Below are 24,899 nucleotides of genomic sequence, written 5' to 3' on the forward strand. Positions count from 1 at the left end.
AATACTGGTCAAAATGTGTTTCAGCGAACAATTTGACTGCATAATTACATTCAACCACTTAAGTCTGTGGTATAAATTAAGAAAACCGGACATATGCTTGGATAACACCACCTGCCTCGGTACTCTTTCAATTAGCACACTTCATTCTTCAAAGATACTTTTGTTTTACTAAAGGAGTCAATTTCTCACCATGCTTTCAGTGAAATGTGTTGGAGGGAGGGATAGATTGGGAGAAGGTTTATATTTAAATAGGTTGTATTCCAGCTGAAATATAGCAATGGTATTTATTAACATTTTCTTGATTTAGAATTAAGCCATTCTAAGAATGGCTTCTGTTGAAACCAGTTATTAACCATTCATTGTTTTTCTACCTTTACAATTACATTGTTGAGACTACTCAGTTGTACTCCCCGTACTTAAGTTATGCTTTATAATTGGCACATCACTCCCAATCAAAGTCATAAATGCATCCTATCCGTACTAAAACACCTCTGTCCAGGTGTCTTGGCCCAAACTAAAACAAGCTTTATTTTGGCTGAACAGGCAAGGAACTGATACTAGGGCTGCTTTCCAAAGATCTCTAAAAGCAATTGCATGGCAACATTATTTCACCCACCTGTCATCCAGAACAGAAGTGAGGTTTTAATAGGATGCAACCCTAGCTTCAGACTCTTTTCCTTTACAGATGCCAGGCTCTATTACATTTTGGATCTACCACTCATTATGCAGTCACTTGAAGTCTATATGGATCCTGAATTTGTCACTAGCAGAACTTCCTTTTTACACATTTCTCCTTATTTTAAACTATTCATTAAAATCAGACATCAGTTACTGCATATTTGCAGACATTAAGCTGTCCTATTCAAAGCTCAAGATGATGTGTAAAAAGTACAAAATATAAAACTAATCAAGAAATTCTGACTATCATTCAGAAGCAAATGTTCAAAATGAGGAATTTTTTTACTTTCATGTTTGACAGATGCCATAATAATAGAGAATAATCTTTACAACTGATTTCAGAACAAACAAATATAAGCAGGTAGACATTTTCAAACAAATTGTAAGTAATAACCTCTTTAAAATAAGATTATTTAAATCCAATCTGTAGCAGCCTCTTCGGTCTATATTTACAGCATCATTATAAAAAGAATACAATGCTGTAGCTGGTCAAATCACTAGTATTTGTTTAAAGAATACTGAAAGATGGATTGTTACCCAGCATACGGTAACTCACATTTTCATTTGTGAATATAAAAATTGGTGCACACAGTAACCTTTTACACCTCTATTAGGCTCAGGTTCTAAAAAGCATTTAAGCACATTCTTAACTTTAAGCATATGCTTAAGTGCCATTGACTTGGTAGGATTTAACCATGTGTATAGGTTTTCCACATCCTAATGTTTCTTCACTGATAGGATTTCTGCCCACACTACTACAAATATATTAGTGTTAATAGAAAATCCTGTCCCATCCACTCACCACCATAGGATTGTTAAATTCACATTGCAGCAAAACTTTTTTTTTTTTTTTTTAAATATAGCGCTAGCTTTCCTTCCAATAAAGAACTCTTTGGCTAAGGACAACATATGTGAAATTCAAATTGTATTTCAATCTTGGACAGAGTTTATAAATAAAAATGTTAAGTAAATCAGAAAAATAGTATTGGTTCTAATTGAAGTGGAATTTAAATTTAAATGGTCCTCCGGAGCTGAAAGGGTTGAATCCTTGCCATGTGTTCCAGCTTCGGTGAAATGGGTTTCCTCCTCCCTGCTGGCTCTCTGCATCCAGTGGATCTTCTCCTGCATCGAACTTCTTCCTCATTTCTAAGGAAATATACATGCAAAGGGACACAGACGTCACACACTATTATAGAAATATGCTTCTGATCAAGAGTATTTTGGTTCTTCAGGCAGGCCAAAAAGGACAGATAAAAAGTAATTTGAGAGTGTCCCTAATACCAGACAGCTGCAGCTATTAGTTTGGTTTATGTACTGGCATTTCTATGGATCCCATTACCACAGAAACTGCTAATTTAATTTGCCGGTATGGTTGTACTGATAAGTTGACACATTTATCTATCATAGTTTAGCATAAGAGGGCTTGAGAGCTTTTAAGATGGCTTGCAAAAGCAACATGCCAACTTTTAAAAAAAAAAACTACTATAAAAATGAGTTTCACAGAAGATCTACCCAATTAGTCAACCCTTGACACATCACCTGATTTATCTACTTGCTGCCGGCTCTGCACAGAATCTGCAGTAGGCAGGTCAGTCCATGGTTCCAGACAGCCTTTTGAGAGCCTCTCCAAAATAGTATGTATTAGTTGCTCATAAAATGTATATTTACTGAATTAAGTCTAGGATCTATAAACACATTACAGGCCTCATTCTGAAAGTGCAAGTCTCCTGCCTTCCCAGAGCAGCTCAAAACAAGCTGTGGGGTCGGGAGAAATGTATTAGACAAAATCTGGAACCTCTGCAAAGTACTGTTCCGAGTAGCTGATTAGATCTTCTTCGTGATATCATACCTCTGATTTGTATTTGTCAATGAGATCCACTTGTTTAATCAATACCCAGCCACCTCGTATGTAAATAAAATAGATTTTTGTCATTCCATTTCTCAGCCCTCATTAGGGTGACCAGATGTCTCAATTTGATAGGGACAGTCTCACTATTTGGGGCTTTTTCTTATATAAGTGTTACCCTTAACTCTCTCCAGATTGATAAATTGGGGCTAATTAATGTTCTTCATGTATCTTTTTCAAAGACTCATGGTACTGATAGCAGCTCAGCTACTAGGGAAGAGCCGCTAAACACAATGGCAAGCAGCACCTGTTAGTGAGAAACTGTTCCTATTTTTGGGAGCTATATTCTCTACCGTCCCCCACTCCAACCTGTTTCCCTCCCACCCTGAAAAGCAGTTCGTTGGTGAACTGGCCATTGTTCACTCTGAGGGTGGGGAGGAGACTGAAGAGTCTCATAACTTCAAGAGAGCACCCACATTACAGTTCCAACCACTTTTCATGGATAGCTGGAGTAGGTACAGGATCATTGTGCATTTCAGAAGACAGTCAGAAACACAAGCAGCTTCTGATTTAGCCTCTGCCCTACTGCATCTGAGGAGATGGACTAACGGAAAGAAAAGGGAGCATGGCACAACCAGAAACATAAGGCTAAGGACGGAGAGAAACATAAGAGATCTTCACTTAATATCACGCTTTCAAAATTAAATGTGAGACTGAGTGTTTTCCAAGGAATTTGGTTTTGGACATAAACCTGGTGGGAGAAAATTGTGCATTAATTTTCTCCACTATCATGCAGGAAGTGGAGTCTCAGAAAGAGAACTCTGAAAAAACAAGGTTACTTACCAGTAACTGATGTTCTTTGAGATGTGTTGCTCATGTCCATTCCACTATAGGTGAGTGTACGCCTCCATGCATGGTTACCCGGAACCTTTTCCCCCTTAGCAGATCCGGTAGGGCCGGCTCCGGCGCCCCCTGCAGCCCCGCACACATACCACGATATATGAAGCGCTGCCGACCCTACGCCCACCAAGTCCCTTCTTTTTGCCAACTCCGGCAGCGGGGATGGGGGGTGGGCTGTGGAATAGACATGAGCAACACATCTTGAAGAACATCAGTTACTGGTAAGTAACCTTGTTTTCTTCTTCAAGTGCTTTCTCAAGTCCATTCCACTATAGGTGACTAACAAGCAATACCATTGGAGGGGGGTAGGAGTCACTGGTGCGCTGCCCTCAGCACCACTGCCGAATCACATGTTCTCTCTCGGCTGCTGGACAATGGCGTAGTGGGACATGAAGGTATGCACCAACGACCAGGTGGCAGCTTTGCAGATGTCCTGCAGGGGCACTCTCTCCCGGAAGGCTGTAGACAAAGCTTGAGCTCTGGTTGAGTGTGCTGTGATGGTTCCCAGAAGCGGCACCTTTGCCTGCTTGTAGCAGAATTTGATGCACGATGTAATCCATGAGAAGATGCGCTGGGTGGAGACAGGTGAGTCTCATCCGGGCAGCCACTATGACGAAGAGCTAGGTCGATTTCCGGAACAGCTTTGTACGCTCAATGTAGAGGGCCAGGGCTCGTCTCACGTCCAGCAAATGCCATCTCCTCTCTTCCTCCGAACTGTGAGGTCTGGAAAAAGACACGGGGAGAAAAATATCTTGGTTACAATGAAATTGGGAAACCACCTTGGGTAAGAAAGCCGGATGCGGCTTCAGCTGAACCTTGTCCTTAAAGAATACTATATAAGGGGGCCCCAAGGTCAAGGCCCTAATCTCGGAGACCTTCCTAGCTGAGATACTGGCCACCAGGAAGGCTACCTTCCATGAAAGCAGGAGCACATGGCATGAGTCTTGAGAGGACCAGGTTGCGATCCCAGGGAGGCACCGGGGCACGGTCCTGCGGATAAAGCCTCTCCACCCCCTTGACGAACCTGACTGACATGGGATGGGAGAACAGCGATCTCCCCTCTAGCGGCTGATGGAAGGCCAAAATGGCCACCAGGTGAACCTTCAACGAGGCCAACGCCAGACCCTGGAGCTTTAGCTGGAGCAGATACTCCAGGATCGCCTGTATAGGCGAGAGGCTGGGCGGAATACCCCAGGACTCCGCCCAACAGGTAAACCGCCTCCACTTAGCCCGATACATGACCTGTGTGGAAGATTTCCTGCTACCAAGCAGGACTTGCTCGACCTACACCGAGCAGGCTCTCTCTCTCTCTCTCTCTCTCTCCCCATCAGCCACAGAGCCTCCAGGCTGTTAGGTGCTGGGAGTCCAGGTCCAGGTGCAACAGGCGACTGTGATCCTGAGAGAGGTGGTCGTGCCGCCTCGGGAGCTCCAGGGGTGGGGCGGTCAAAAGGTCCAGCAGCATGTTGAACCAGTGCTGTCTCAGCCAGGCCGGAGCGATGAGTATAACATTTGCCCTGTCCCTCTATTTTCAGCAGGACCTTGGGTAGAAGCGGAATGGGCGGAAACGCATACATGAGGGTCCCCATCCAGTCCATGAGGAACGTGTCAGAAATCGATCCAGTCTCGCAATGCCGGAGCGAGCAGAACCTCGGACACTTCGTGTTCCTGGCCGATGCGAATAGGTTCAGTTGGGGAACGCCCCACTTCTGGAAGATCATAGCCACTACCTCTGGGTGCAACGACCAGTCATGGCAGGGTAGAAACGACCTACTGAGGCGATCCGCCTTGTTGTTCCTCACCCAAGGCGAAGGGGGGTCTGAGACCCATAATAGACTGCTGCACCTCCTGGGACAGGCCCAAGAATTGCAGCCACAAGCACCTTCTCATACAGATGGCGGAGGCTATGGCCCTGCCCGTCAAGTCAGCAGCATCACAGGACATCTGGGGCGGTGCCCTAGGTACCATCGTTCCTTCCTCCACAATGGTGCTGAAGTCTGCGGCCTGGTCCTGGGACAGGGCCTCAGTGAACCGCCTGAGGGAGTCCCACAGGTTGAAATTATATCTGCCCAGGAGGGCCTGATGGTTGGCAATCCTAAACTGCAGGCTTGCCATGGAATGAACCTTTCTCCCAAACAAATTCAGCTTCTTGTTGTCCTTGTTTTTTGGGAGTGAACCCTGGCTGACCCGATCTGTCTCGCTGGTTAGCCGCATCTACTACCAGGGTTCCCGGGGCAGGGTGAATGAATTAATACTCAAACCCTTCAAGCAGGATGTAATATTTTTTTCTCAGCCACCTTTGACGTAGGAGAGACCGAGGAAGGGGTTTGCCACAGGGCCTTTACAATCTTAAGGACCCTTTCATGGACTGGCAGTGCCACTCTTGCTGGGGCAGCCGCCGCCAGCACATTAAAGAGGCAAACTCTTTCACCTCCAGTCCCACCTGGATACCCCATGGGGCCCAATAAGGCCATTGTTGCGACCATTGTCCCTGGGGCCAACCCGGGGCTGACTGCGCAACAGGTTGTGACGCTTTGTGGGGGGCGTCGGCTCTCCCGACGACTATCCTCATGGGAGACCCTGAGCCATCCTCATAGTTAGAGGCCCTGGACCAGTGGTGCCATGTACGTCCTCGGTCCTGGGCACCACCCTCTCAACACCTCCGACCTTGAGGACAACGAGGACCGCCTTCATTGCCAAGAGCGGTGCCAACGAACGGAAGCGCGCTCCAAAGAGCTAGAGGTACTGGAGTGTCATCTCGGTACCGATGATTTCTGCTGCTGCTGCTTGCCTCGTGGCCCTGCAGACACCTTCAGTGACAGAGGTCGGCGCCGCTCTGAGCTCCTCGGTTCCAAGCCGGACTCCAGTGACCTGGTTCCGTGTCGTGGACTGCACAGTGCCAGGTCCTCCGATGGTGACTGGGTTCTGCGCCATCTTGGTGCAGGCGAATTCCTCAGTGCCGGGTCCTTCGACAGCGACCAGGTTCTGCGCCATCTAAGTATGGGTGAACTCATTGCCGGGGATCTGGAACAGGAGATGTCTGAGCCCCACCTGGCGGACTTCACCTGGTGCCACCTCCTGGCACGCACTGCCTCCGGTGCCAGGGATCAACGTCAGCGCCGAGAGGGGGACTCCATGTCCTGTGCTGGAGCAGGTCGGCTCAACGCCACCAACCTGGAGTGAGTACTGGGTGAGCAGCTCTGCTCTACCCTCGGGGACCATCCGGCAAGGGATCTGCCTCCCCATATCGGGGATCTCCACCGCCATTCAGGGGGTACATGGCTTGAATCCTGGCGATTGGGACATAGCCCGGCCGCTCTAAGTCCCTGCAAGGACTTGCCTTATCTCTAACTACTCTTAACAACACTTAGTTTTAGTTAGTTAAATAGCAGTCAACTTAGAATATCAAACAAATCCAAACAAGGGGAACAGTACTTGCGAGCAAGGCTAGTTCCAGCAACCATCACGGGCAGAAAGAAGGAACTGAGGGGGCATAGGCCAGCAGCGCCTCATATACCGAGGCATGTGCACGAGGCTCCAAGGGGCACCACAGCCGGCCCTACAGGATCTGCTAAGGGGAAAAAAGTTCCAGGTAACAGTGCACGGAGACATGCACACACCTATAGTGGAAAGGACATGAGCAAGCAGTCGAAGAATAAAACATTCAGTTTTTAAATGCAAGTCATTCAAATAGCCTTAAGATATTCTAGGATTTGTTTTCTACTGACAGATGAAGTTATTCTGCTTGTGACCTTGTGCCTTATAGTGCATGTGTGCCATGTACAGTAAAACAAACACCCGGGAGTGTCTTAACATTCTATTTAAAGATAAATGAGTAAGAATCATTTTGAAGTTTCAATGTCATTCCTGCACAAAAAGATGGAATAAAAGTTAAGATCAACCTGCTACTCTGTCATGTTCCAGCAAGAGAGAATTTCTGTTTTCCAGTTATAAATACATTGCAAGTCTGAACATGTCTCATCAGTCTGAAGAGGTCTTTCCTGCCCTGTGTTATAGCCATATATTCCACTGATTTGTGGTGGAATTACAGGACCTCTGAAAGGGGCTAGCCTCTATACTTTATTCTGAGATAAAAAATATCAGTACTGCTACTACACTTTTAGAAGACGACTTTCCTTTCTCCCTCTTATTTTTTTATTACCCTGTGTGTGTTGGGACATTGCCTTATGTTTTTAATGAATCCTTTTAAGAACTTCTCAGCAACCAGGGTTCTTCCAGACCTTTTCAAGTTGAGATAGAGCTTGTAAACTCTTAAGGACTAACCCAACAGCTCCATTACAGTACTCATGCCATTCAGTGCTTTCAGCATGTCTATTCCCCCCTCCCCAACCTGATAGTCCATTTGTAGCTCATCCTCTTTCTTTCCCCATTTTAGCCAATGCAGACATTGTAATTTCCGATTTTTCTATCTGTGATGTGAATTTAGCAATTCAGTGGATTTTGCATTGTGCAGGTGATTTATAGGTAAATGATGACCTTATTGACAAACTAGACAAAGATACCCACCTTTGCTGAAGGCAACACAGAAGTTCAAAGTTTCTAAGCCAAGCTATCATTAAGATGGAACAAGACGACATGAAATTCCACCTGTCAAATTTTTTACCCAATTTCCCTCAGCTTTCTAGAAAAACTCTATCCTAGTTTATGATACTTGTGAAATTTCAGTTCATTGGTTTTATTTTTGAGAACTAGGGTTATGGTTGGGGGAGAGGAGGAAATACAGGGGAGATCACGTGGCTTACAATGGCTAGCTTCCATATTTACATTTATTACACGGGTGTGCTTGAAGTCTGTTTTTGGTTATCTAATTAATTAAAACAATATGATATTCTTGTGTTGCCTTTTCATGGCAAATAATGTGACAAAAATAGGTCACAATAGAGATCACAGTTCTGTTTGTTCCATCCATTATTGTGAAAAGAACCACTGTAAATTTAATCAATACCTGGATCAGTAAGTACTTCTTTAGCAGCCGCTATATCAATAAACTTCTTCTCTGCTCTTTTCTTCTCTTCTTCATTCTGGAAGTTATCAGGGTGCCACTGAGATGCTAGCTTTCTATACGCTTTTATGATTTCTTGTTTTCTTGCATTTCTGTGGAGGGAGGAAATTAAGTTACACATAAAATAAAGTTTCCAACTGTTCATGTGCCACATCGATGAGTCTGCAAGATAGTTATAAATGAGTATACAACAGACTAACAGGCATTAAGAAAACCAAAATATTCACTAGTTAACGTTTTGTTGCTGGCAGTCAAGATTTCTCAGACAATGGATTCCTCTAATAAGAGTACTAGAAAACAGGTTGTGATTTTAAGTAGAACAAACCCAATTTTTCAGTTAACTTTCATTGGAAAGCTCATAATTAATTAATAAATACTAAAGAGAATGTTTGGTGTTTCAAAGAAACAGGTGAAAATCTTGGTCTCTGAGCTGAAGAGCGTACAACAGATTCAGATGATATAACAATTGAGTCAAATACAAAGCTGAAAGAGTAAAAGGAGGGATAGGGTCACCAAAATAAGATTGGTAAAGCATATGCACATTCTCCCTCTTTTTAAATAAATAAAAATAGTTAGTTTCTACCAGGCCCATGACAGGCGAGAGTTTTTAAGGAGATATTTATAAGCTTTTTTCAAAGCAAGTCTTTGAAAACTGTCCCAAACTACTGTGATCTTTGCCATGAGTTTTACTTTTTCTTCCCTTCCATAATTCTCTTCAGTCATCCTTTGGTTTCCCAAATTGCTTATGTACCTCTTTGCTCCACTGTATTTAGAACGGTTTGCTAGCAAGAGATTATTTCTTTGTTTATTGCCTGCTAGCACTTTTTCTTATTAGGGGACTTTCTGAGCACATGCTAATTAGAAGTTGAAAAAACCCTTTTGACCATTGCAAGATCTAAACAATTTTAAAGAGGAGACACAGAATAGGGAAACATACCAAAAGAGTGTATATACACATGGCAAATGTTAAATGATTTAATTAGTGACAGACTATGTAAAAACATTCTGGACATTAATCTCACCTTTTTATTCCTAAAATTTTGTAATAATCTCTCTTCTGAGATTGCTTCAACATCCTCTGAGCTCTCTCTAGGCCTTCACGAATCTGTTGGTCATTTTCATTGTTGGCCTGAGCAGTTTCATAATCTTGAATAGCTGCCCATAAAAATGAATGTAAGAGCATAAACCATTCTTATACACCTCATTAAATCAATCTTACTTGGAAATCGCTCAATTTATCCATAGAATTCAAGTCCTTTGCTGCTTACAAATAATAGTGGCAAAGCTAATCCTCAGAAGCTTCGTGAACAATGTCTTCTAATTTTGTCAAATTTTCCTTGGTATTTGTAAGTATGAGCCAAAAAATATATTCTAACTCCTACTCAGTGAAGTTCACTGTATTATCAGCCTATGTTTTTTAATGCACTTTGGAATCCTCAGAGGCTCTGGAACAAATTGTGATGCCTCAGTGTAAATCTGGTCTATATTAGGGGGTTTACACTCCTGGCTAACCCAGTGTAGACAAGGCCTAACTCACCAAAACAAGGAAATTAATTTGTAGTTTTTAAACCCTTAGAATATGGAAAACTGGCCGCATTCCATGGGATCAGAAGGAAGTCTGGATCTAATTCTTTTTTGGGATGGGGTAAAGATGGTGGAGAGCAAGTATTCAGGACCAAGCATTTGTTGGGAGGAGGATTATGTGAGGGTCCTGACTTTAATTTTAGTCTTTAATTGAAATGGAACCCTAACTGGGTCTAAGAAAAGTCAGAATCAAGCACTTTTTGGAGTGGGTAGAGAGGGGAAGAATTGGGACTTCGTGATAGGTCAGAACAGAGAGTTTCCTTGTGGGATACATTGATTTAAAGATTGGGAAACGTGCCTTACAATGATAGACTCCAGGAACTCCAGCAGTTTAATTTAAGCAAGGGAAGGATAAGGGATGACCTGATCCGTCTGTAAGGCCCAGATCTTCAAAAGGACTTACGCATTGCAACACTGAGTGTGGCAACAGCCAACTTGTTAAAAAAGGAAAATCACAGGAATCCACAAAGCCTAGGCTCTCTGTACAATGCACAGGGAGAGAGACAGGCACCAGAAAATAAAATCCACAAAAGCCAACAGGCTAGGTGGGGAGCTGCCTAAACTTGCCAGTGGGAGATAATGAGAGCTGTGTCCTAAGCCTCACCCCTCCCACAGAGTTTGGTGCTTAAATCCGCATTGCAGGGAGGTGCCTATATCTGCCAGTGATTCACGCATTTTAAGCATTTTGCAAGAAACACTAGAGGTGGTATTCCACAGTGGAACAGCTTCAACAGGAGAGATTGAGGGACTTCACATCAGAACAGTCCACAACCCAGGGGTTAGGGTACTCAGTCCTAAGAGGTGGGAGACTTCTGTTCAAATCCTCTCTCTCCATCAGGCAGAGAGGAAGGAACTGAGCCCAGGACTGCTACATCCCAGGTGAGAGCTCTAACCATTGGGATTACAGTTATATGGGAGGAGGCACTGTTGTGTTAATTTAGATAGAATATATGGGCCCAGGAGGTTAAAGGTTAACATGAGCTTAGTGTTGCTGGACAGTGATAAACAAGGTTTGGTATAGAGAGACCTCAGCCATGGCAAACAGAAAATTCAGGCCAAAGGTTAGAAAAGTTTTGATTAAAACAAGGCAAAAAGCGCAACTGAGTGACCATGCAAAATAAACGTAATCAAAGCCTATTAAATTTTTTCAGGAAGATGAAAAACAATTTTTGTTTTTGTTAAACAATCCCTTTGAGTGGGGAACATTAGTTCTGTGGTTCAGTTTTGAGTCTGGAACAAGTCACTTTCCTGCTTTCGACAAAAAGACAGACACAAGGGAGAGAAGACACAGGATAGTAAAGATAGGGGAAATACGGCTTTTGTTGATGTTCTCAGGATACAGAGTGGCATGAGAGTCATGGAGGGGTGCATTAGACTAAAAGGTCCACCACAACAGCTGTTAATCTGGACCCCAAGTCACCTGCCTGGTCCAGGACATCATCTGGTTTTTGGTCTGGTCAGGTCCCTCTCCTTCACTGGTCTTTCACAGGAGAAGCAGAGCTGGATAGACCATCTCATCTTGTGGTGCTGGTGCCATGCAGTGCAGTTGATTTCAGAAATCAGATAAAAAGCAGAAACTGGATAGGAGGAAGACAGTGGGGAACAGAAAGGAGAACACAAAGGAAGAGAAGAAAGCAGGACCTCACATGGATTAGGCTGGGGTCCTCGCTGGTGCAGCAATGATGGTCAAGTATCCAAGTGGAGTATTAAGGTCTGGTGCACCACAGCTGCAGTGATGGTAAAAAGTTTATTCTTCCCCTCTTCCCCCTCAATCTTAAGCCTCCTTGCAAAGGCCTCAAAAAGGGAGTGGTAGGTGGAACAGACTGGCCATTTTATTAGTTTGTTCACCAATTAGGTCTTATTTCTGACACACCAATTTGGGTTAATCAATTTCTGGTCCCACACATCTCTTGTTTACTAGGTATGATTTTAACACAAGGACTTTTTGTTTAGACTAATTTAGATTTGTCTCCCTTTAGCACCCTCCCCCTCCCCCATCAACATTTATTGTTATGATGACATTTTATAAACTTTTACTCATTTTTTACAGCTGAGCTTACAATTAGGATAAATTTAAGGACCAATTTTTACTACCGTACCAAACCTCCATCTCCTAGATTTGAAATGGGCTTTTCCATCTGGTAGGCATACTCTAAGCACGCAGATTGGGCCCTGTGGACAACATAGGTGGGAAAATGCCTGTCTTCATTTAGTTTGTGGGTCATGCTGGGACAGCAGACACATGCCCAGAAGCAGAAACAGATACCTTGGGGACTTTTACAGCAAAAATTTAGGCACCACATGAGTTTAGATGCCTAGAGGTTAGGCAGCAGCCAAGCAAGGGGTTGTGGATGTCAGTGGTTCCTAAATCTGGCCTTAAGTGCTTACATGGGGAACAAAAATTTGAAGAACTCTTTATTAATCTAGCAGACAAAGGTGTAACAAGATCCAATGGCTAGAAGGTGAAGCTAGAGAAATTCAGCCTAGAAATAAATAAGGCACAAATTTGTAACAGTAAGAATAATTAATCATTGGAACAATTTACCAAGGATAATGGTGGATTTTCCCTAACCAGCAATTTTAAAATTAAGATTGGGTATTTTCTTAAAAGATCTGCTGTAATTTAAATAGGAATTAATTCAGGGTAGTCCTATGGCAGTCAGACTAGATTATCACAATAGTCCTATGGGCCTGGAATCTATTAATCTATTCTTCAGCAACTAAAGAGAAATACAGAATAGGCAAGGGCATAGTGAGAGCATTCTGCAGCTAGGATGGGTACAGCAATTGGCAGGCAAGTTGCAATAATCAGCATTGGTAAGAGAGGCCACTGCAGTTATACTATTAGTCTCAAATACTCAATGCAGTTGGAAGTTGCATTATACAGCACCTATCTTCCATGTGTAATTGTTTTCAGCCCTTGGTGCCCAAGCAGAATATGCTACAAGGCCCCCTATTAAATGGGTTTATTATGACAACAGATAGATTTCAGATGATTAGCTCTTCTATGTACATACTTACATAGCATACTATTATTTCTGTTCATAAGAAAGAATATAGTGTATAAATAAAATTGTGCATTTTAGTCCTATACACGTATGCTTCTACTTTGAATTCTCACTTCATCAGATGAATACTGCTTTTATTTCAACAGCATGTGTGTGTGTATCAGATACATAAACAAGCGAAGTACTGTAATGACTTTATGCAAAGAATTAATGCATTTTGAAGAGGTATATAGTGTATTTTGTGCTTTATTTGTAAGAGATAGCATGTTGAATCACTGGGGTATTAGAATTATTCTCTCTAGATTTGATTTCTTCTTTTAGAAGAACAAAGTGTTTCTTCATAAGAAAATTGTATTACTGCATAAAGTAATAAGTGAAATACTTAGACTTCAAATTTTAGTATTCTTCAATAGGCCCTGCTTTGCATTTTACGTGTAATGAGCACTTTCCCCTTCACGGTGTTATAATCTTGACAGTCTCGTTATAGGTCTAAGACTCTTATGTTTCCTAAGTAAGACAAAGTATTTGCATCAGATTATTTTCAAGCAGATGTTATTTCTCAGCAGGTGTTAACATTTATCTTTTTGCTGTTTCTGTGCAAGACAGTAGGAGGTGCTAACAAATTTATATTACTTAGACACTTCACAGTATGATTTTTCATGAAGTAAGGTATCCAAAAACAAAATCTAGAAAGAATATTTCTGATGCCCCAGTGATTCAACACACTACCTTTTACAAATAAAGCACAAATAAGATTTTTATTAATTCTCGTATGGCTAAGTCATCAGCTAGCCCCACTGATTTGTCACTTGAACCAAAGCACTTTGCCTGCCACTGACATTTTTAATACTTTGTCCAATCACTTAAAAACACAGCAGGCTATACCAGTGCATGCCCATAATATATACGCTACTGCATCTGATGGGGATATGAAAATGCAGGAACTTCTCCATTACACTGCTTTATTGCCTCTATAATGCTAAGCACCAGTATACGTAATCTGCTCTGCAGAATATAAAAGAGTATGTCCCATCATGAATTTCTAATATATGTATTTTACAGATTTGGTGTAACAGATTTCTCATTTTTACTGAATGCCATGTGCATCTACAGGACACCGCTGCTGGCAGCCTGACCCATTTAGGATGTCAAATAATCAACTAACAGTTTAAAGTAAAACATTTGTTTTTAAGGGACTCAGATTTTTAGATTTTGCAAATGGAATAAATACAGGCATGTAAGTTCTCTAGTGAAGAAAGAGTGAAAGGGATAGGAACAGTTAGTGCTCCACACATCAGGAAGGCCTCATCAGCAGTACTGTTGGCATGACCAGAGCGCAGTGAGCCTAGCACCAGAAGGAAGTACACATTGTGCACAAAGTGCACCTTCTTAAAGATGTAGTGAGAATGTCAATTCTGAGCATGCTTCCTCTCCCCCCTCCCCCAAGGCTTTCTGCCCAACTCTTCTCTATGACTGAATCTAGACATTGCTGCTTGGGCATTCTAACCCTACTCATAATCCTCCTCTGAGCAACACTTCAGAAGATTAGTCCCATCCCAGAATAGATGTAGCAGATTATGATGTGTTATGTTTGAGCAAGAGGCAGCAGGGGGACCTCCTGCCCACTAAAGTAAATTAGCTCACCCAGCCATGACATTTTATTACTATCACCTCCTTTTACACATCTTGAAATGTTAATGGCTAGGAAATTATCCAGATCTTTTTAAAAACCCATCATCAGTAACTATGTCCAGTGGCAGTGAATTCCCTGGGCTGATGCATCAAACTTCCCTTCCCTTCATTAGTTCGAGTACCATCTAATTTCCCTTCATTAGATTAATACCATCCTATTTTTTGTATATCCCTTATTTCATATTTGGGGGACAGGATAAAAAGGAAGAAAGAGGTAATCAGCTTCTACTATGCCCTTGTCAATTTTGAATACCCCAATTAAGTCTCTCCTAATGCTTCTTTCAAGGCTAAAAAAAAAAATCTAGTCCTTGTAATCTCTCAAATATATCACACCACACCTCTAACTGTTTAAGGACTTGTCTACATAGCACCAGCAAAGCGCTCTAGTGGGGTATGATTTGTAAAGTGCACTGACTGCCTTGTGTAGACCCTGCTGATGCACTCTAAAAAAAAGATACCTAGTTTACATTAATGTAGTCCTGGTACCTTTTAGAGCATGCCTGCAAGGTCTACATGAGGCTGTTAGAGTGCAGCATGTTAGTGTGCTTTACGAATCACATTCCTCTGACACACTGTGCTGTGTCTTGTAGACACATTCTTAATTGCCCTTCTATGGGCCTTCCCATCCCATCCTTCTGCATCTTTTAAAATGAAGTGACAAAGATTGACCAGTATACCTGGAGTATGTCCAAAGGAAAATACCAGTGCTTTTCTATTAAACAGGTAAATATTTGAGACACAACATATGGAAATACTAAGAAATAAAGAAATACCCCTTAGCTTGCTTCATCAAAAAAACTTTGCTCCTGTAAATTGAAATATAAAGCTTTCTTCCTTTGAATCAACAGGAAAGAAAAGCTTTTAGGTGAGTTTCAATCTAGTGGCACAATTACAAATTTTGAAGCAGTAAATATAGTCTTGTTTCAATTAAACTTGTTTACTTTAGACAGGTGAAGGCTAGTATTTATACATGAAGCTGGATAACAGAAGCAAGGGTGCAGTTTATTAGTCTTCATGTACAAACCCTGAAACCCTCCTTCCCACATCTGTCTATAAATTAATCAAACCAGGTTAATTTGAAACAACTATATTTTCAGCTACTTTTGCAACATTCTGAAATAGGCCTGAACCATCGCTAATAGCAGCATACAAAGACTTTTTTTTTTTGTTATTTAAACAGGAGGGAAGTACTTTCACTTTCCAACTTCCTGCCATTAAACAAACTGCCTTAATTGAATAATGGTTATTCTTTGAGGAAAAAAGGCAATTCATTTTTTTCTTTGTTTTAGATACAAGAATAGGATTCTAAAGTTTTTAAAAGGATCTGAAGTTTTCTCATTATGAACAAACTGCACAGCATCCACATCTGCTATGCATCTGCAAAAATCCTTGTGATACACGAAGCCTGAGATAGGCATCTAAGCTCCTAAGCGGAGAGATAGGCACTTTAAACTGCAATTCACAAAAGCCAACAGCATAAGCAGGGAGCCACCTGAGCTAGCCAATGGAGATACTGACGAGAGAGGTGTGCCTAAACCTTACCCTCTCATGGAGACAAGCACCTTCCGGCACGCGCAGAATCACAGGAATGACTCTCTATCCTGGTGGTTAGTGCACTCCCGCAGGATGTGGGAGACTCAGGATCCAATTCCCCTGTTCCAGTGTCTGTATTTATTTATTTATCTACAGTGCAACCACCTCAATTAGAATATCCCATAACCCAGTGGTTAGAGCACTAGCCTGAGAGGCAGCAGATCCCAGTTCAAATCCTCTTTCCCTCTCAGCTGGAAAAGGGTACTTTAACAGGGGTCTCCCACATCCCAGGTGAGTACTCTAACAACTGGGCTGAAAGCTATGAGGAAAGTAGCCATCCTCTTCCTCCCCACCCAGTCCTCCAGCTGTTCTGTATGAACTTACCTGAGGGCCCGATCCAGTAGGTAGACTGAGCATGCCTACTGGGATCAGGCCCCACATGCAACTTAGGTGACCAAACACCTCTCTTCCCCTTGTTTGTGAATTGCTCTGGGGCTTAACTAGGAGACAGGCGTCCAGGCCTAGAAGGAGGCAGCAGTGCTCACGACCAGAGGCTGAAACATAGGGAACTTTTACTGCAAAAACTTAAGGGCTGAGTGAGACTAGGTACTCACAGGGTTTAGCAGTGGTTCTGTCCATCACACCGGTGCCAAAACCAGGTGCCAAACAGCTTTTGTGCATTCAGACCAAAAATCCCTCACTGCAGACACAGTTATACTCTGGCATAACTTATTCCAGTTCAGTGAAGCGAAATAAGCTATACCAATATAACTGCAGCTACGTTAAAGCTTTTACTGGCATAACTGTTGATCAAAAGACCAACATCCCTCATTGACATAGTTTACCATACACGTCTTCCTTTTTTTGGTTTTTACTGATTTTTACCAAAAAAGTCCAGGTTTACAAAAGCTATTACTCAGTTTTTACCAAATTTCACTAGTTTTGGACCACTCAAGTACATGAAAAATACCGATTGTTAAGAAAATTAATTACACCAGGAAGATAGACTAAATTATTTTAATCTAAACATAACTATAAATGCAAGACTGTGTTAAAGTAAGGCACTGTAGTGGAAGATATACAAGTGCATGCATGTGCGTGCATATATATATATATCAATGCTTGAGCCCTATAAAATAAATACCGAAACTCCCCTGACCCAGCTCCCCACTCCAGAAGGAGAGCTGGAGGCTTGGTAACTGGGTAGACCAGATTACCAAGCTGTCAGTCTCTCCTTGCAATGTGGGAGCTGAGTCCAGGCTCGGGGGGGTGGTTCCCCAGGAAGAAGAAAGGGTGACTCAGTAATCTGGGTAGACCTCAGGAGGATCCCCCAGAACCAGCTCTCCACTCAAGAAGGAGAGATGGCAGCTTGGGAATGTGAGCTCCCAGATTCCTAAGCAGGGTCAGAAGTACTATTACTTTTCTCTGTTTCTCTCTTTTTTTTCCTGTCCTCCTGTCCCTCAATGTTAACCCTGATAATTACCCAAAAAACTGAAGATAATTTTTTGCACTGATTCTCACCTGTTTTTAACTTTTGTAATAAATACCCCTAAATTCCCAGGAAATTTTAAATGAAATAAAAACCAAAAAGAAAGGGTCTTCACTGGATGTTCTAAATCTTCCAGTTCAGCATCTTAGCCTTGAAGTGCACACATCCAACTTGGCTCTCTGGCAAGTCATACAACTTGGATACTCTCTGCTATGAATGCACTGCTGTTGGTTTTCTAAATCAGTCACACAGTGTTCCCCAGCTCCACATACAGCATGTTCCTGATTCACTGAATAAAGCTTTAACCCCAACTATGCCATGGAACTAATTTTTAAACCATTCATAAATGCTGTATTACTACCACCACCAGCACCAAAGATATACTGAACAGGACACCAGGAGAATGAAGACAGACACATGAATGGATTTAACACAGCAGGCTAGAACTTTGTAAATGTGACTGTTAAAGGAGGGGCAGTCCTTTAAAAAAAGCACACAACCTACCAGGCCGTAACTGGGTCCACTGCAAAGTTAAGTGGCCCTGTGCCATACAATCAAGGAATGAAGGCTTAGCCTTAGCCAAACCCTGCTACCAAATTAGTGATTCAGCCCACTGCTGCACCCTCCTCAGTGAGAGGAATGAAGGTACAGATGAAGGGCAGCCCACCCTGAGAAGCCTTAAAGTCTCCTCTCACTGCATAGAGTAAAAAGATCCACCAATCTCTCCTGGGTCTTGTGCTCAGATTTACCCCAGGAACTATCCCCCTGAAGCACTGGACAGCAGCTAGAAGCTGGGACAGTATTTACTAATGTTAGTAACTCCCCTCTCCCTGCTTTCCTTGTACTATCCTTTATCTGTTTGGTTCCTACCCACCTTCTCTTCAGGGAGCTGTAAGGCAGGCATAAATGCCCACCAGAAACCTTGCCAATCCTGCCTGGAAGGGAAAATTCTTTCTTGACCCCAAAATGCTTTGATTTAGACCCACAGCAAGCTGGGAAAACCAGCCCTGATAACCACACCATATGTAGTGCAAGACAATTGCATTCCTCCAACTTCCAGCAGCAAGAATGAGTTCTGTGGTCCTGGGAATATCTAACCACCGAGGAGGGGAGATTCACTGGAGCCAATCATTCCTCATTCCCTCAACTGACCAAAGAGTAGCCAGGGAAAGTAGAGGCTTATGAGTCAAACTCATTTAATAACTTGCCACTTACCTACCATTCATCCTGCTCATTTCATATTCACATGCTCTCAATTTAAGGGCCTGTGAGGTCATGTGACTACAGCCTTATTCACTCAGTTCCATAATTCCACCAGTTTAAAAACAAAACAAACCCTCACCATAAACTAAAAGTTCCTACAAGCATTCAGCCCAGAGTATTTTGGCTCTCTTATAAACACTAATGGAACTGGTCACTTTACCTCCTTGCAAATCAAACTTTTTTTTTAAATAGTTCAAAAACATGTAGGTAAATTCCCCTCCTTCCCTGCTTAAATGAATATCAGTGAGGCATCCAATTCAAAAAAAGATTCTTCCCCAAACACAATTCATTATCCCTCATGTTAGAATTCGCAAGTTTGCTGCAGGCTACACAAGAGCAAACCTATCAAACTGACATTGAAATTTTATTCGATTGCAAGATTTAGCATTGTATTAGCACTAAACTATTTTCCTTCTTCTCCAGCTTCTCTAATTTCACGCATGATAGCTGAAAGTTTGCACACGACAGGAAATAAAAGCATAAATTTCCAGAAACAAAACCACACGCACCACAGCCACAATTACAGTCCTCCAATTCCTGAGATGAAAGCTGGTTTCAGATTAGTGCCACTGCCACAGTTGTGGGGGGCAGGGAAGGGTGAGGTGAAGGTGAGGTTATATCTAGCTCCGGCCCCTGAATTAGTAGTCTGGGGGAGAAAAGGAAAATAAAAAGTCCACACTACATCATTCCAAAGAGAGTTTTGCCTGGACTCCTAAATACCACCAGAAGGTACTGCAGCTGGACCTCTCCACACACTGTGGTTTAAGTGAGCTGCCTCTACCTACAATAGCTTACATTATTTATTTATGAGTGTATATGTATGTTTAAGTGGATGAAACACTGGGACCTTCAGCCCAGACATACAAAAGCACATCTCCATTAGAGTCCGTGAAGCTGCATCCTCTTACACCATCACTGAATTTAGCAGCCCATTGTATGCTTTTAAGACAACTTTGCATAGGATAAAAATAGGCATGTACTGCGCCTATGTTAATCAATAAAAATTCAGTTAAAAACACAAAAAATATCAGCACTGATTGCTGCAATGTTTTGTGGCATCCAAACATTTATCAAGGTTGCCAGGAGCTTCAATAACGCTTGAGCAGAAGTTCTTTATAGGTCTAGTGGAGTTATTCTTGTAGTACACTCTAAAGTTTGAAACCCTGAACCTTAAGTCACGTTTTACCTTCCTCATATTGGTCTTCTAACAAATAGGCTTCTGCTCGGTCTTTTAAAGCATTCATGTTGGCTGGTTCCAGCAGCAGAACTTCTGTGCAAATTTTTATGGCTTCAGCAGACTGCGCATTCTGAAAAGGCAAAGGAAACAACGTTCGTATTTTTAAATATTCGTAAATATTATTTACTCACAAGGGTAAAAAATGTTCTTTTTTACCTTTGAGAAGCAGTGACAGATCCTTTCTTTGGCACGTGTAGTGTAAATAGGGACCTTTGGCTCAGTTTTCATTACAGATTCATATTTACTGATGGCATCTGTGTACCTATTTTAATTGTGAAAATAAACTGAGTATTTTGGAACACAATTATTTTCTAAGCAACTATATCAATTCTTCAGTGATCATGAAAGGTACTAACTCATACAAAGTAACTTGCAAACGGTCACTGGAAGATTTGTGATGATGGGCATCTCTTGCAATGCTCCTCTCAGCCTGAGAGGCGCTCTCTGAACCAGCAGGAGAAAGAAAGCCCTTGGCCCCTTTACGGGCTGCACCTCCATCCCCTCCTCATGAGTTTAAGACGAGGAGGAGACTCTTGGTTGATTGACTGGACAGATGCATGCAGCATAAGCCTGTCAGATCCTCCCTGCCTGGGTGTGCCATTCTACACTAGGAAGAAAAGTTTCTCTCTCCCTGCCTTGGGGTTAAAGGAGGACAGAGTTTCAAGGTCTTTCTGTGGGTATCACATAAGGAATTTTTCCCTCACTGCCATTTTGGCCTGGGCAGAATGACTTTTTTGCCTTCTTCTCAGCAGCCCAAGGACCCAGTGGAGGGGTTAGATTGTAAAAGTCACACTGTTACAATTTAGCAGGTGCCCAGTACAGGTACTTGTTCAATAGGGGTCCAGTTCTCTGATAAAGTGGAATTGGAAGTGATTAGGAGAAGGCATCTCCTAAAGAAGGTGGGGGATGGAGTTGAAGCTCATAATGGACAGTGAGGAGACAACCCTCTTTTTCCCACCCCCTTAAACCTCATGAGGGTAAGGCAGTGGGTAAGGGCTGGGATCCCAGCCCATAGGTTAGTTGGGGGATGCTAATGGCAGCTCACCACCATGGGGAACAGATTACACCGAACGATGACCTGCACTTGACAAGTTATTGCTGGATAATTCCCAGATGTGTTACTTAAAGTTATGATCAGTTAAATAACATTTCCCATGGCTTGTCTGTCTTTCTGCAGCGTCCAGGACAATACTTTGCATACTTTCATATGAAGGGAGGCTCCAGAATGAAAGCCTCATTTGATGAGCAATTCAAGTGAGCCAATGGAGTCGGTGCAAAATAAGAGAATTCCCTCAAAGACTATCATACTCCTGCGACTCCCAACAGCTTCAAGATCTGAACCAAGCTTTATATTTTTAAATGCACATACATTTCAGACAAATGCCAGTGCAGAGTTGACGTTTCCATACCATCCCTAACCAAACACACAGTGCCTAGATTTTGGAGCACAAACAATACGTTATCTATACACTCATTGTGAGCTGGTCTCAGGCCCCTTCAATACTCAGGCAAATAGGGATGGATTAGGGCTGGCATCCCATCAGAGCGTTATTTTAGTTTTGTTTGTTATGTGTGTTAGCACCCTGAAGAAAAGTTCTGAACGTATTACATGTATAGCATCTTTCAAGGCTCCAGTAGCTATTTTCTGGTTTCCTGGCTCCTGACAAACTGATGAAAATGTATATATAGGCAGTAGTGATATTTTATTTGCAAACATGCTGTGATCTCTACATTTAAACACTTATGCATTAAAATATACTTTTAAATAAGTTTGTGTTAAATGTTCAACAGCACCGACACTTGCCATTTACTGGTAAGATGAATAACCACAAAGCTTTCCATAGAGGCCACACATTAAACCAGTAAAATTACTCAAAGTTCATTGATTTTCTTTATATTTAATCGGCAACTATGCTGATAAAATTTTGTTTTGTCATTTTTACAGTACTGCAAAGCAGACTAGTTTTCTGACACATACCACTCCCTAAGCATTAAGAAACGCACATCTGAGAATTCAAGTATCCCAGATTTCATACTCAATTTTAAAAAATATCTGCTACTACACCACATTTGAAATCCAGATAAATAATGAAAAGCTACCTCCATTCTATCCACTTACGTAGCACCTAGCACAATTGTGGTTATGTGTTCGACAATAAAGCACAAAAGTGAAAAAGCCAGGAGTAGAAATTGAGAAAAGAATATTCATCATATTTCAGGGTTGGGGTGGGGAGCCCCATTTGCTTGGCGGGCCTCTCAAGGGACAATTAGTAGTTGCATCGATATGCATTCATTAGTTATGTGGTGCTATGGCACCTGACAGTTGAATACAAACAACGTTGTCCCTGCCCTGATCTTATCTATTTCAGGCAAAGAGCAAAATAAAATGGCAATAGGCTGAGGTGGGAGGGAAGTGAGACAAGTTAGAAGCAGGTAAAAATAAGGAACAACTGCTACTGATGGTACATGTGAGTTGGTGTTTGTTTTTTTTAAACTGAAATTCTCCTGGCCATGCCCAGTGACAAGCACAAAACAAAGCAAACTGTCTCTGATCCTGTGAAGTTTTACTGCTTTAAGAGGAGTCATACCAACAGTCTCATACAATACATGACTAGCGCTCTTACCTGCCTTCTCTGATGAGTTCCTCTGCTGACTCGATCTGCTTACTAAGTTTCTTTACTTGTTTATAGTGAGAAAAACACAGCTTATGGTCCTGATCAAGTTTCAGGCACTCTCGGACTTCACTTTTCATGTAGGAAAAAGAAACATTAAGGGATTTCAAATAGAAGTAGAAGACAGTATGTTTTTAAAACCTGTCTGGAGTGACAGATTTTTCTGCATTTCATTCTCTCTCCCACTGAAGAGCATGTTAACACGTGTGGAATTTAATGAGAAACACCCTCTTGAATTTACAGCTTCCCCCGCCATTTCTTTACATTGTCAGAAATTTATACTTGACATAAAGTTACACTGTATTACAATATATTATTTCCCAGTGTGTATTGTCAACTGTTTTGTCCGGTATTTGATAGTTATTGGTAACAACTACCTGCAATGGACTTATTTTCCAGTATATTCTTAGTTCATATATATCATTACAATCTACATTAGCATAAAAACATTGTACACCTCTTAAAACAGGACAGACCACTTTGATGGGACTCAAACACTTCAGTCGAGAAAGGATGTCAGTTTAATTTTTAAAAATCTCATCAGAAAAAGCTTAATTACCTAGAACCCATGGGGCAGGAGCGGTATTTTTTGAAATAGACCAGTGCTCTTTAAAATCCCCAAAATGTAATGATGCTAAGAAGGAAACTGAGGGCTCGAGGAGTAGTAATAACTTAACCCATGAAGTCCACAGCTACAAAACTTATCTTTTTAACTAAATCTCCTCACACACATTAGCATGTTTTTTCCACATCCTAGAAGAGTGAGTGCAGATGCTTTTCTGCTTTTATGGATAACTTCTCTCCTCTGTATGTCTAAAACAGTGTTTTGTTTAATTGCACTTACAGCTTGGATTTGGCCATTAATGGGAAGAAAACTGATGTGGACTGAATATCCTAGGAGACAAAATAATCTCTCTATACTTGAAGGAAGAAGAAAGCACAAGTGGGGTTATCTGACGTATAGCTATCCAAGGTCATCTCAAAAAAGCAGGGGGGGAGGGGCCAGGAGAAGTTACAATCTTTACCTGTAGAGATACCATACATGCTGGAAGGGGATCCATGCTGGCTTGAAATAAATACCCAAGCCTTAGCTGTACGGGGCTTACACATATAAATGAACTTTAACATTTTTTTTTTTTAAGTCGAGAACCACAGTCATTTGAAGTTTCCATCCCCTGCCCTCATCCATTCTGACATCCACTGTCCTAACAAGGAAGGAAGAGAAACCTAAAAGGACAACTCAGGATAGTAAGCTGCAATCAACTCTTCTCTCAATTTCCCCCAACTCTGAATCAGCAGTTGCTTTTCAGTAGAAGTACTGTGTGACAAATTGCAGGGGCCAGACTCTCTTCCAGAAGATGCTAACACTGACCTCTATCCAGCTTGGATTATGTGGCTGAAAGCAATGGGCATTGCCTTCTCACTGCCCTGAATTTATCACAGGTTATCAAAGTACAGGAGTACAGAGGTTGAACATTAGCTAGACTTCGTCTGAATGAACTTCAATCTGAGTGCAAGTCAGATGGGGTTAGAATGATGTGGGGACTGCAAGACAGAAGACAATGCAGATGGCACTGAAAAGCAGAGTATCTTGTTGATAGCGTACAGAGCCCTTGACCTAAATGCAAGATGTTTCAATGACCATGTTCTTTTCAAAGCAGTTGAGACATCTGGACTGTCTCCATCTCAATCCGCAAGTCTCCTCTGTATCCATATGAGAGTAGGTTTTTCCACTTAGAAACACTCCAAATACACTCACAAGAGCCCTCCGTAGCTCTCTGTGGAAGTCCTTTCAGCTGTATTTGGATCAGTTCATTCTTGACCAATCTGGCCATCCTTCACTAACTCTTCTTTTCTCACTATTTTTCATTGTGCCCATTTTTTTCTTTGGCAGACTAGCTGGCTTTTTCTGAGCCACTAGAGGAGCTGCAGTGTCCACCCACAGAGATGTAACAAATGCCAGACTTCATTAGGTTA

The 24,899-nt window shown here is 42.0% G+C and overlaps 1 protein-coding gene across 1 annotated transcript in view; it reads right to left on the reverse strand.

Annotated features, from left to right (window-relative positions):
* Positions 1 to 270: 270 nt before the first annotated feature.
* Positions 271 to 24,899, reverse strand: part of DNAJC3 (DnaJ heat shock protein family (Hsp40) member C3) — a 68,708-nt gene continuing 44,079 nt past the window's right edge. The window contains exons 7-12 of the mRNA XM_067536800.1: positions 22,875 to 22,994; positions 20,407 to 20,512; positions 20,200 to 20,320; positions 9,467 to 9,599; positions 8,388 to 8,536; positions 271 to 1,824 (exon numbers count right to left, since the gene is read on the reverse strand). Of these exons, the coding sequence (XP_067392901.1) occupies positions 1,670 to 1,824; positions 8,388 to 8,536; positions 9,467 to 9,599; positions 20,200 to 20,320; positions 20,407 to 20,512; positions 22,875 to 22,994 (784 nt within the window). The 3' untranslated portion in view covers positions 271 to 1,669. The remainder of the gene's footprint in view (positions 1,825 to 8,387; positions 8,537 to 9,466; positions 9,600 to 20,199; positions 20,321 to 20,406; positions 20,513 to 22,874; positions 22,995 to 24,899) is intronic.

Source organism: Emydura macquarii, unplaced genomic scaffold (assembly GCF_026122565.2).
Source record: "Emydura macquarii macquarii isolate MOO-44397 ecotype Brisbane River unplaced genomic scaffold, CSIRO-AGI_Emac_v2 contig_3671, whole genome shotgun sequence".
NCBI classification, from domain to species: Eukaryota; Metazoa; Chordata; order Testudines; family Chelidae; genus Emydura; species Emydura macquarii.